Here is a 13,355-nt window from a genome sequence, read left to right on the forward strand (position 1 = left end):
TCCACTTATGTGAGGTATCTAAAATAGTCAGACTCATAGAACAAGAATATGCACAGCTTTTGCCCTGCACCTTTACGGCCTTTGTGTGTGTAGGTGGGGGAAGAAGAGGGAGGTCTTTTCTCTTCAACTAAATGGAAGCCCTTTGCCTTCTCTCGCTCTCCCCCCATACCAAGCAGGGTCCTGTGGGAGCTTATTTGCTTGACTGAATGGAATCCGGGCAGCTGGCTGCACACCTGATGGAAAGGTCACACAAGGAAAGACTGAGAGCAGTCTGACATGTTCAAAACCACTTGTGACTCAAAGCTTAGAAATGAGCTGAATCTCACATCAAATTACACCTCCTTCTCTGGTTCTGAAGAATATCAGCCACCTAGATTGTGTCTGCTGGCCCAAATCCATTGTGTCTAAATTTCAGCTCACAAATCATGATGTTAAAGTACTATATCAAGGGAGGCTGGGGGTGTCCATCAAAATTACCAGCTCACCCTAGCAGTCTTGAGATCTGCTATTGATAGAAACCACCCCACCACCACCACCTATCCAGACGGTCGGCATTTTGAGAAGGAAAATTTGGAGCTTAAAAGAAAGTTTAGGGGATTTAAAGTGCTGCTGGCAAACAAAGCTAGACCCAGATCTATGGTGATCACGTACTCTCTGCACTACCCAGAACAACTCACATAAATTCTTCTTTTATTATTAAATTTACTGGGGTAACATCGAGTAATAACATTATATAAATTTCAGGTGTACAATCATACAATACAACATCTGTCAAAGAAGGGTCCAAGAGCACAAGGTGAGGGAAGTAGAGGTGGTGAGCATACATAAACTTTGAGCTTCAGTGGCCTCATTTAAGATAATGGTTGGCGCCCGGCCGGGCGTGGCTCAGTGGTTGAGCATCAGCCTAGGATCCAGACGATCGGGGTTCGATTCCCGGTCAGGGCACATGCCCGGGTTGCGGGCTGCAGCTGATCAATGACTCTCATCATTGATGTTTCTCTCTCTCTCCCCCTCCCTCTCCTTTCCTCTCTCTGAAATCAATAAAGATATATTTTAAAAAAAAAAAAAGATAATGGTTGGTAATCACACCTCACATGAGTATCAAAAAAATAAAATATGCATGGACCTTAGACAACGAAAGTATTTACTAAGTAGCAATAGCTACTTACTCAGGAAAGCCCCTTTGAGTGATCTGAGGCTGTCTGGTTAAAGTCCAGTCAGCATACACTAGGGCTACCCACAGCACCTAGGTTTTCTCTCCCCAACCTATATGAGAGCTTCTTAGGAAGCCACTAGGCCTTTGTGCCCCATTGTCCCCTCCCTCGGGGCCACTGGGCGCAGCAGGGGCTGAAGCTGAGTTTCAACCTTCTTACACTAAAAGTCAAAAATGAATTTATTTAAAGACTCACACATGTTTTGCTATATATGATTTTCCTGTTGACTCTCCCAACACCGCCTGGCACATACACGCCTGAATAGGTTTGCTGAAACTTCACAGTATGAGACCATTCGCTATAAAAAGCTAGCTTCTCAGTAAGAAAACCACCTTTTGTTTTCCGTTGATTTGTCTCTGCCCAGATGCACAAAAGGTGCCACCCAAGGGAGGTGGGGAGCTGAACAAACCCGGGCCCAGCTGCCATCAGAGACAGCTGCCATCAGGAAGAGCTCTCCCTGTGGGGAGAGAAGGAGCTGCTCCCAGGTAGAATTTACTAAAGCGACAGCTCCTCTCCCAGTGCCTTGGTGCCAGCTGCTCTCAGTGTGCAGTGGTGGCACTCACTTTGCTCCTTCACAGAAACTGACACAAAATAGCTGGGATAACCAAGACAAAAGATAGAGAAGACAGACAGTGAGGAAGGACAGTGGTAGGAAGGTGTCGGTCACAGGTCAGTATCACAGGAAGCGCTGTCATGGAGCGGCCTGGAAAAAAAGTGTTAAAGGAACAGCCCAGAGGCATAGTGCCATGTATGGAAGGAGAGGGAGGAGGGTCGGTGTGCGTGAGGGGGACTGGGAAAGGCTTTCCTGAGAGTGGACAGTGTGGTCACCCACCTCTCAGCCCTGGCAGAGGGAACACAGCGATCTGGAGGCAGAGGGAAAAATGCCATTCTCAGTGAGAAACGATGCACTGTCCTCAGCACCCCCTTTCTCTTCGTCAGATTCCAGTCCTATGGCAGCTGTTTTACAACTCTGTAAACTGTAGTTAACTATAGACATGTTTACCCTATCCTGCCCAGTAGTTTCAACTGACTTCTCGCCTCCTCCTTTCCACCTCACAGATAAAAAGTTTCACTCTTTTACTCAGAATTTGTGCTCTTTTGACTTTTCCCCTGAACTGGTTAGAACATCTGCCTGGTTCTCTCATATGAATAACATAGACTGCTTAACCCAAGTTCATTTTTATATCTATATGAAGGTCATGATCTTACTTTTTTTCTAAAAATTATCCTTTTGTAGAAGTCTTACCTCACCTTGTGCTGGGCACCCCCCCAAGAGGCCCCCAGCCAGTTGACCATCCCTGCCAGGAGACAAGAGGCCCATTTGTCTGGGATCTGGGAAGGCACAGTGATGTCCCAACAGACACAGGCGAGCTTCACCGCCTCTTACAGAGCACTTGCAGAGCACTTGGAGCTGCATACCAGCCTCCAAGTGAAAAGCTCCATGCTTAGTAACCTCATCTGCTCCTACAAAGACCACGCATGGTAACATTTCTTATTTTCCTTTACAAATAAGGGAACTGAGACTCAGAAAGATAAAACAACTTGCTCCAGTCACTCACCTAGGAAGTACTGAGGAGGGAATTTGATCAAAGTCTGTCTCTTAATTCCCAGGCAATCTTACCTTGGCTTTAAATAAAATTCCAGAATCTTTGTGGGATGGAGATTTAGTTCCTCACTAAACACCTGGAGAGATGCCCAAGAAGCAGGTAGCCTCCCCAATCTGAGTTTGCAGAGCTCCTCCAAGCTCCCTCTCTTTATTGCTGTTACCTACTGACCATACCAACCTTGATCAAACAGAGCTTGATTTCTCTCTGAATTCATGCTCTCCAGCCTCAATATGGCCAGCATGGCCTGGAAGTTTTACCCCATTCTACTGGTCTACTCCTTCCTCTACTCTCCCCAAACAATTTCAAACCTTCTTGGCTTACACATCTCCTCTACTAAAAGCTCTCCTTCTTCCCCTCCTCAGCCTCCCTCTGACAGGGCCTTGCATTCTACTTTGCAGAGAAACAGAAGCCCTTTCATGCTTCCATTACTAACTCCCCCAGCTACACCCCTCTTCCTTTTTCCTTCCGACTCCCTCCTGCTGGGCTTTGGATCTACCCCCTCTACTGCTTCATTTACTTCTCTTTTTAGCATATTCAGTTTCTCCCTTTATCGACTGATTTCCCCTCACTGAGTTAATTTTTTTATTGTGGTAAAATATACATAAAATGTGCCATTTTCACTATTTTTAAGAATATGGCTCAGTAGCATTAAGTACAGTCACACTGTAGTACAACCAGCACTGCCATCCATCTCCAGAAATTTTTCATCTTCCCAAACTGAAACCTTGTGCCCATTAGACAATAATTCCTCCCTCCTCCAAAGCCCTGGAAACCACTATCCTACTTTTTGTCTCTATGAATTGACCACTCTAGGTACTTCATATAAGTGGAATCATACAATATTTGCCCTTTTGTGACTGTCTTCCCATTGACTCTTAAACATACTCAATTCTCTCCCATCTAAAAAATAAAAATAACAAAATCTGGCCCTAGGTCCCTTAACTCTCAAGAGCAATTGCCCTATTTCTCTCCTGCCCTTCAGAACCAGACTTCTTGAAAGAACTATCCACTTTCTTTTTTCATTCACTCCTGCCACTCGGTCCTCCATACACTCCAATCTGGCTTCTGGCTGGCTTCAGCACTCTCCTAAAGAACTGTTGCTAAGGTCACCAGTGGTTTCCATTTTTCTAAAGAGAGAACAATGGCTGGGCAGGCATGGCTCAGAGACTGAGCATCAACCTAGGATCCAGGAGATCAAGGTTCAATTACCAGTCAGGGCAGATGCCTGGGTTTCGAGCTCAATCCCCAGCAGGGGGCATGCAGGAGGCAGCCAATCAATGACTCTCTCTCATCATGGATGTTTCTCTCTCTCTCTCTCCCTCTCCCTTCCTTTCTCTGAAATAAAAAAATATTTATTTTTTTTTAAAAAAGAGAGAGAGAGAACAATGCTTTTCCATCTTCATCAACTGGTCTCTCAGCAGCATTGGACAGTGCTCTGTTTTCATTCCCCAAAGCCCCTGCTTAAGACTTCTCCTCTCCCTTCTCTACACACTCTCTAGTCCTCTCATTCAGTCACACTAGTTCATTGCCACATAGATAGAGATGATTCACAAACTCTTATCTCCAGCCTAGACCTTTCCACTGAACTCCAGTCCCATTTGTACAACTGCCTACTTAACACCTCCTCATAAACATTTAAAAAGCAGCTCAGATCAACCATATTCAAAAACCAAGATTTTATCCCTACCCAATCCCTCTGATCCTAGCCCTCACAACCCAAAATATCTTCAAGTACTTTCAATCTCAGTGACTTTTAGCCAGCCAGTTACACAAGTCAGAAACCCATTATACCTGTGGTCCCTCTTCCTTCACCTCTCACAGCCTATCCAACACTAAAGCCTGTTGACTGCACATACCAAATAGCTCTCAAATCCAGTCTTTTCTCACATTCACCTTAATTTCTACTCTGGTGCAATTACCAGCATTTCTATTCCAGGGTGCTCCAAAAGCCTCCAAACTGTGTTTCTCCATCCACTGTAGGGCTTTTGATCACATGGAAGCCAGGGATGTTTACAAAATGTAAGTCTGAAAACATGGATGGATATTGAGAATATTGTGCTAAGTGAAATAAATCAGATGCAAAAAATCAAGAACAACATGATTTGATTTCATTCATATGTGGGATATAAAACTGAAAGCAACAAACAAACAAAAACTCAGAGACACAGACAACAGAATGGGTGGTACCAGAGCTAAAGGGGGTAGAAAAGGGTAAAGGAGGTCAAATATATGGTAATGGAAGAAAATATGACTTTGGGTGGTGAACACACAATGCAATATACAGATGATGTAGAATTATACACTTGAAACCTATATAATTTTATTAACCAATGTCACCCCAATAAATTTAATAAAATTAAAAATACTTAAATGCAGCCCCATAGCTTGGTACCTTCTTGCCTTCAGCCTCATCTCTCACCACACACCACCCCCCCACTACCCCGCCCCACATACGTTCATCTCTTCCTAGGTCCTCTTGCCCCTGCTCCCCTCCACAAGGCCTTGCCTACGCCATTGCCTCTTCTTGAAAACTCTTGCCCCCACCCTTCTTGCCTTCCCCCTCTCTTCCTACACAGCTATGTAACACCTCCTCACTTTTCCTGACTTCCTTAATAAGGGAAAATTTCCCTCTTATGGGCTCTGGAAGCATCCTGACCCTCTTCTTTAGTTCTCTACAGCAACTTTAAATTTCTTTGTATGACTATTTGATTGTATCTGTTAGTAACATGAGAACAGGGGCAAGTCTGTTTTGCTCATCACTGTATCCCCCGCATCCATCTCAATGTCTGCACACATAAATACCAGAGTACCTAACTTTACCAACATATGTGCCAGGTACTTAGTGCTTTGCATGGATTTTCTCACTTATTCCTCAAAACAACCCTGTCTGCACAGAAAAAATTTTACCTGAGAGTTCATTAGGCGAATGGTGGTTTTCATGCCCACATCCTGTTGGAAGTTGGCTGTAGGAGCCCCATTAAGCCTCAGGACTGCATCATGATCATCTATAAACCACAAGGAAACAAGAAGTGATGAGTACCAGAAATATGAAGAAAGAGATAAGTTGTGGAGAAATAGAGGGCAGGAGGGGAGGGAAGAATATAACACTTCCCAATCTTTATCACATCATGATACACAGGAAGAAATTATCATATTTTTATGGTGCATTGGATAAAGTTCATAGACAGAGATGACCACCTGTCTGCTTGGCCACTGCAAGGGCTAAAGAGGTCCATATCATGGCATTCCTGAAATCCATTCAATAATACCCGTATGGCCCTGCTGGGCATGGCTCAGCTGTTGAGCATCGACCTAGGATCCAGGAGATAGAGGTTCGATTCCTGGTCAGGGCACATGCCTGGGTTGCAAGCTTGATCCCCAGTGGGAGACGTGCAGGAGGCAGCCGATCAATGACTCTCTCATCATTGATGTTTCTATTTCTCTCTCTTCCTTTCCCTTCCTCTCTCTTAAAAATATATTTAAATAATAATAATAATACCAGTATGTTTAGGGACAGTGGAAAAGTGACTGGGGCCATTGGGATCATTATTCCAGTTACCAAAGGAGCAAAACCAAATACTCTCTTGGTATTACCAGGAGGTTACACTTCTATCACTGTGAGAAATACGAAGACACTACCATAAGCTCGGTCTAACCTATAAGTGCAAAGCACCCCATTACACTCTTAAAAGCTTGCAGTGCCCAACAAATGGGAGGGATTCACTATGGCATCCAAGAACCACACCCCAAGTGTTCCATTTAAGAATCTGAAGCCTAGAAAGAGTCACAACCTGGTGGTGGCAGAGAAGGGAGAGAAGGTCATAGAGCTAAACTAAACCCCATATTTTTTTTTCTTTTCTTTTTTTTAAGTTATTTATCAGAAACAATGTCCTAAACCCAGCCAAGATCAAACAGACCATTTTTAAAAATCTACTCTCTCTCTGGCTCTAGTTCATGTAGCTGCTTAAGCAGAGCTTGGAAGACTTGGAGAAATTGACTGGCATTGACCAATTCAATGGGGGAGGTAACTGTTGACTTTTATGATTCATCCCAATCCTAAACCTCTGTAATCTTATGAGAGTTCATCCCAGCCTTACTTGATCAAGCAAGTTTGGGTTCACCACTGAAATCTGCACAGATTTGGAGGTCAGGTCAATCTTCCGTGGTTCTATTTCTCTTCACATAAGTTTATTTTGGGTGGTTCTTTATCCACAAAGGTGGCATCAGGAGAAAGGGGTTGGGGGGGTGGGCATATAACTCAAAACAAGATGATCTGAAAAGAGAATACCCTCAGAATTAAAGGATGAAAGCCTACTTCTTTACTTCAGTTCTAACATACTTACGAAACCTGAGGAATCTAGACCTCTCTTTCACAACAACCCAATCTTCCATCCTTGGACAAAATCTTATCAAAAGCACTTGAAAATTGCATGACCTGTGCATAGTCCAAACCTGATAAGTTTACAGGGCAAGCACACTGTACTACAAATATAGCAGAAGGTACATCTTTACACAATTCAGATTGCACTACTTTTGGTCAGAATCAATCTCTGGTTTCACAGGTGACTAGTAATAATCATGCTAGAAATGAGGATCCATCAGAAATTTCACTTAGTCAACTTTCTTTTCTCACAGGTGATAAATGATTCATCTGAGGCTCCCAACAGGAAAGAATGACAAGCTCAAAAGGAGTACTAATCGAGAGTTGAAAAAAAGGACTATTTACAAATTGTAGGTAGAGATTAAGGAAATCAGCAAGGAATGAAGCAATACCCCAGGGTTGGTAACAGCAGGGAACCATTACTACCTCTACAGCGAATGTGGCAAGAGGAGCAGAAGGCCACCTGTTAGGAACTGTGGACTCAAGAATACAGCTACTGCTAATGTCCTGCCAGCAAGAGAGGAATCAATACCCCAACCTCTCTTTCCTTCTTCCTGCTGATTTCTAGGCCCTGAAGGGGGAAAGGGGAAGAACAGGACTCAGAGGCCGTGAGGGCTGTTTGAAAAGGGCTGAGACTTTCAGTCAAGAGAAAGAAGCAGCCTATGGTTACTCTGCCAGGACAGACCCTGGGGGACAGATAGCTTGACCTCACTCCCCTTCTTCACAGTTTCATACCAGCACCTTTATTATTCAACACCAAATAAAAGCCAGAGGGCGAGGAAGCCTAGTGGACACAGTACCAAATTTTAATTTCCCAGGTCACATAGTCAGATAGAAAAAAGTAGAGTGGATTTAGAAGGGCAAAAGGAGAACACCCAGCACAGCAGGCTGAGACTAGGTCCTTGGTGTCCACCATAACAAAGGAGAATGTTTTGTTCATTCAACAAATACTAATTAAGCACCTGCTCTCTGATAGGAATAGTTTTGGGTGCTGAAAACAATGGGTGTGAGCAAGACAAGATCCCTGCCCACAGAGATCTCATAATCTACTGCAAGGAGTGAAACAGTAAAGAAGCACAACAACCTATACTCAAGATAATTACCGATTGTAATTAATACTATGACACAAATAAACTGAGCTATGTAACAGAGACCCTGCGAAATCTCCTTCAGATAGGGTGATGTTTCAGAGAATGCCTCTAGCTGAGACCCAAACAGTGGTTGGGCTTGGAAAGGGCCCAACAAAGTACATTTCAACCAGAGGACACAACAGTGTGAAGACCCAAAGAGAGTAAGGACTTGGCTGGAGACCAGTGAGTGAGAGGCAGAAGAATAAAAGATGTAGTTAAAGAGGTAGGCAGGAACCAGATCACACAGGCTGTGGAGGCCAGGTATAAAGTTTGGATTTTATTCTAAGAAGAAAAAAAATCAATCATAGACAACTTTAAAACAGGCCACTAAATTGGGCTGATAAGGAAAGAGGACAGGATCTTTGTTTGTCAAACTGCCTTTTGCTATGAAGGCTTAAGAGCTTTAAAACCCAAACAGAGGGAACCTTAAAGATTCTACCAAAAAATGGCTAGAATTGATAAATAAATTCAGTAAAGTAACAGAAAGCAAAATAAATATCCAGAAATCAGTTGTATCTTTATACACCAACAATGAACTTCTAGAGAGAGAAACTAAAAAAACAATACCATTTACCATTGCAAATAGAAAAATTAGATACCTAGGAAGAAACTTAACCAAGGATGTAAAAGACTTGTACTCAGAAAACTACGGGACACTGAGAAAAGAAATAGAAGAAGATATAAACAAATGGAAGAATATACCATGCTCATGGATTGGAAGAATTAATATCATTAAAATGTCCATACTACCCAAAGTAATTTATAAATTCAATGCAATTCCTATTAAAATACCAACAGCATATTTCACAGATCTAGAACAAACATTTTGAAAATGTATATGGAACCAAAAAAGACCCCGAATAGCTGCAGCCATCTTGAGAAAAAAGAACAGAGCGGGACAGATCACTTTACCAGACATCAAACTGTACTACAAAGCCATTGTAATCAAAACAGCCTGGTATTGGTACAACAACAGGCATATAGATCAATGGAACAGAACAGAGACCCCAGAAATAGACCCACACCATTATGGCCAGTTAATATTTGACAAAGGAGGCAAGAGCATACAATGGAGTAAAGACAGTCTCTTCAATACATGATGCTGGGAAAATTGAACAGTTACATGCAAAAAAATGAAACTAGACCACCAACTTTCACCATACACAAAAATAAACTCAAAATGGATAAAAGACTTAAACATAAGTTGCAAAACTATAAAAATCCTGGAAGAAAACATAGGCAGTAAAGTCACAGACATCCCACATAGTGGAATTTTCACTGATACAGCTCCTAGGGCAAGAGAAACAAAAGAAAAACTAAACATATGGGACTACATCAAACTAAAAAGCTTCTGCACAGCAAAAGAAAACAGCCTCAAAATGCAAAGGAACCCCACGGTCTGGGGAAACATATTTGCCAAGGATGTACCTGATAAGGGGCTAATTTCCAAAGTGTACAAAGAACTCATACTACTCAGCAAAAGGAAGACAAACAATCCAATTTAAAAATAGGCAAAGGACCTGAATAGACACTTCTCTAAAGAGGGCATACAGATGGCCAAGAGACATATGAGAAAATGCTCAACGTCGATAATCATCAGAGAGATGCAAATTAAAACCACAATGAGGTATTGCTTCACACCTGTCAGAATGGCACCATCAACAAATCAACAAACAACCTGTGCTGGCGAGGGTGTGGACAAGGGAACTCTAATACAGTGCTGGTGGGAATGCGGACTGGTGCAACCACTATGGAAAACAGTATGGAGGTTCCTCAAATATGAAAAATGGAGCTGCCTTTTGACCCAGTGATCCCATTTCTAGGAATATATCCTAAGAATCCTGAAACACTGATCAGAAAGAATATATGCACCCCTATGTTCATAGCAGCACAATTTACAATACCTGAGATCTGGAAACAGACCAAGTGCCCATCAGTAGATGAGTGGATAAAAAAACTGTGGGACATTTACACCATGGAATACTACGCAGTTATAAGAAGAAGGATCTCGTACCCTTTGGGACAGTATAGAAGGACCTGGAGAATATTATGCTAAGCGAAATAAGCCAGGCAGAGAAAGGCAAACATCATATGATCTCGCTTATATGTGGAATCTAAAGAACTTAATAAACTGATGAACAGAAATGATTCAATGACATGGAAGCATGGATCAGACTGATGAATCTCAGAGGGATGGAGGAGGGCGGGGGGGGGGAGATTAGCCAAAGAATTTATATGCATATATGCAGAACCCAAGGACATGGACAATGGTGTGGAGAGGGACTAGGGAGGAGGGTGGGACTGGGTAGAATGGGTTAAAGGGGAGAAAAAGGGACATCTGTAATATTTTAAACAAAAATTAAAAATTTAAAATAAAACAAACAATCCAATTAAGAAATGGACAAAGGATCTTAATTAACCCTTCTCCAAAGAGTATATACAGATGGCCAATAGACCTATGAAGGGTTGTTCAACATCACTAATCATCAGAGAGATGCAAATTAAAAGCACAATGAGATATCACCTCACACCTGTCAGAATGGCTGCCATCAATAAGTCAACAAACAACAAGTGCTGGTGAAGATGTGGAGAAAAGGGAACCCTCATGCATTGCTGTTGACAATGCAGATTGGTGCAGCCACTGTGGAAAAATATATGGAGTTTCCTCAAAAAATTACAAATGGAACTGCCTTATGACCAATCGATTCCACTTCCGGGAATATATCCAAAGAAACCTGAAACACCAATTCAAAAGAATATAAGCGCCCCTCTATGTTCATTGCATTATTTACAACAGCCAAGATTTGGAAGCAGGTCTGCCCATCAGTAAATGAGTGGATACAAAAGCTGTGGTACATTGACACAAAGTAATACTATTCAGGAAAAGGAAGAAGGAAATCTTACCTATTGTGACAGCATGGATGGACTTGGAAAGTATTGTGTTAACTGAAATAAGCCAGTCAGAGAAAGACAAGTACCATATGATTTCACTTATATGTGGAATCTAATGAACAAAATAAACTAACGAAATGGAGACAGACTCATGGATACAGAAAACAGATTGACAGCTGTCGGGAGGGGGGGGTGTTGAGGGCTTGGTGAGAAAGGTGAAGGGATTAAGCAAAGAAAAAAAGGAAAGACTGAAGGACACAGACAACAGGATGTTGACTGCCAGCGGGAAGGAGGGTGAGGAGAGGTAGAAGAAGGGAAAGCAGGGAGTGACTTGGGGTGGTGAACACACTATACAATATACAGATGAGGTATTGTAGAGTTGTATACCAGAAACCAATATAATTTTATTAACCAATGTCACCCCAATAAATTCATTTAAAAACAACAACAACAAAACTCAAACAGGACTCCAGGAAATCACCCAGAGAAACCCATAGATACCGGGATGCCAGCAAACAAACCTTGCAAGGAGGAAGGCTGTAGAATACAGATGTTACCACTTCCCTTTAACTTAGCATTAGAGAGCAGAAAAATGCAAATTAGAAAAGAAGCAATGCACCATTATATGCACAGGACATAACTGCATGCCTAGAAGATTCAGCAGAATCAGCTCCTCAGTAAATTCATAAATACATCAAAATTCACTGCCTCCAGGTGTAGTAACTCTAAGAAATTTTATCACAACTGAACCAAACATTTTTTTATATTTTCAAATTAGCTTAATGAATAATATAACTATCTGTGGAAGACTACATTCTGACTCTGGTTGGGGAAATTAGACATGTAGGTCAGGGTTGACAAGCTATGTTCTGTAGGCCAAATCTGACCAGTCCTCTGATTCTGTCAAGTTTTACTGAATGCAGACAAGCCCCTTTATTTACTATTGCCTATGGCTACTTATGCATTGCAAAGCAGAGTTGAGTAGTTGTGAAAGATAACTGTATGGTTTCAAAACCAAATATATTTACTCTCTGGTCATTTACAGAAAATGTTTGCTGAATTCTAACATAAACAATCATGCTCTGAGTTCCTCAGTCTAAGGGTGTCTTCTCAGTCCTGGCTCTGCCAAAGAACTCCATCTGCCCAAACTCCATACCTCTTTGCCTTCCATTGCATGGTCCCCTCCTGGTTTTCCTCCAGTGCTTCTCACTGGCCTTTCTGATTTTTTTTTGGCTTGGTCCTGTCCTTTCCCTGTCCTTTAAATGTAAACTATTTTCTACGTTTTCTCATCAGTCCTCTTTCTTCCTGGACTACAACTATCACCTCGATACAAATGACTCCTAAATCTGATCTCCCACCCTGACTCTTCTCCAAAAGCATATATCCAATTGCATAGCCCGGCCAGGCGTGGCTCAGCGGTTGAGTATCGACCTAGGATCCAGGTGATCGGGGTTCGATTCCCGGTCAGGGCACATGCCTGGGTTGCAGGCTAGCCGATCAATGACTCTCTCATCATTGATGTTTCTATCTCTCTCTCTCCCTCTCCCTTCCTCTCTCTGAAATCAATAAAGACATATTTTTTAAAAATAAAATAAAACAAAACAATTGCATAGATGTCTACCCAGGGAAATCCACAAACACTACAGACTCAGGACATCCAAGATAGAACCTGTGATTTCCAGAAGCATGCTCCCCTGTAATATGTTATAGCCAGCTCCCAGGCCAGAAACTCCAGCTTCTGCCTCTCAATCAAGGTCATTTCTAGTTAGAGACCAAGTTCTATGTCTTCTACCTCATGATGTCTCTCAAATCAGCCCTGCTCTTTTCACTATCACTACGACTGCTTAGACAAGCTTGGCCATCTCACTTGGATGTGGCAATAGTCCCTGATAAGGAAGAGATGATATAGCAGTCCCCATTGAGAGGGGGACTCAGAGAAGGAGAAATCTCTCCAAACACACACGATGCCATCCCTCACTTGCTCAAAAGCCTTCTAGGTCTCTCTGTGACTTAAGAAATGAAATCCAAAGTCCTTAATGTGACAATCCACAGAACTGAGCCCTGGCCACCTTCCTCGCCTCATTCCTCAGCCTTTTATAGCCCACATCCCAGCCACACAGGATTATCTGTG

The 13,355-nt window shown here is 42.4% G+C and overlaps 1 protein-coding gene across 3 annotated transcripts in view; it reads right to left on the reverse strand.

Moving 5' to 3' along the window:
• The window catches only part of ST6GAL1 (ST6 beta-galactoside alpha-2,6-sialyltransferase 1), an 82,085-nt gene that overhangs the window by 14,808 nt on the left and 53,922 nt on the right, over nucleotides 1-13,355 (reverse strand). For all 3 annotated transcript variants that reach the window (XM_016200073.2, XM_016200075.2, XM_016200074.2), the window contains one exon: nucleotides 5,729-5,826. In XM_016200073.2, the coding sequence (XP_016055559.2) occupies nucleotides 5,729-5,826 (98 nt within the window). The remainder of the gene's footprint in view (nucleotides 1-5,728; nucleotides 5,827-13,355) is intronic.

This window comes from Miniopterus natalensis, chromosome 6 (genome assembly GCF_054644295.1).
Source record: "Miniopterus natalensis isolate mMinNat1 chromosome 6, mMinNat1.hap1, whole genome shotgun sequence".
Lineage (NCBI taxonomy): Eukaryota > Metazoa > Chordata > Mammalia > Chiroptera > Miniopteridae > Miniopterus > Miniopterus natalensis.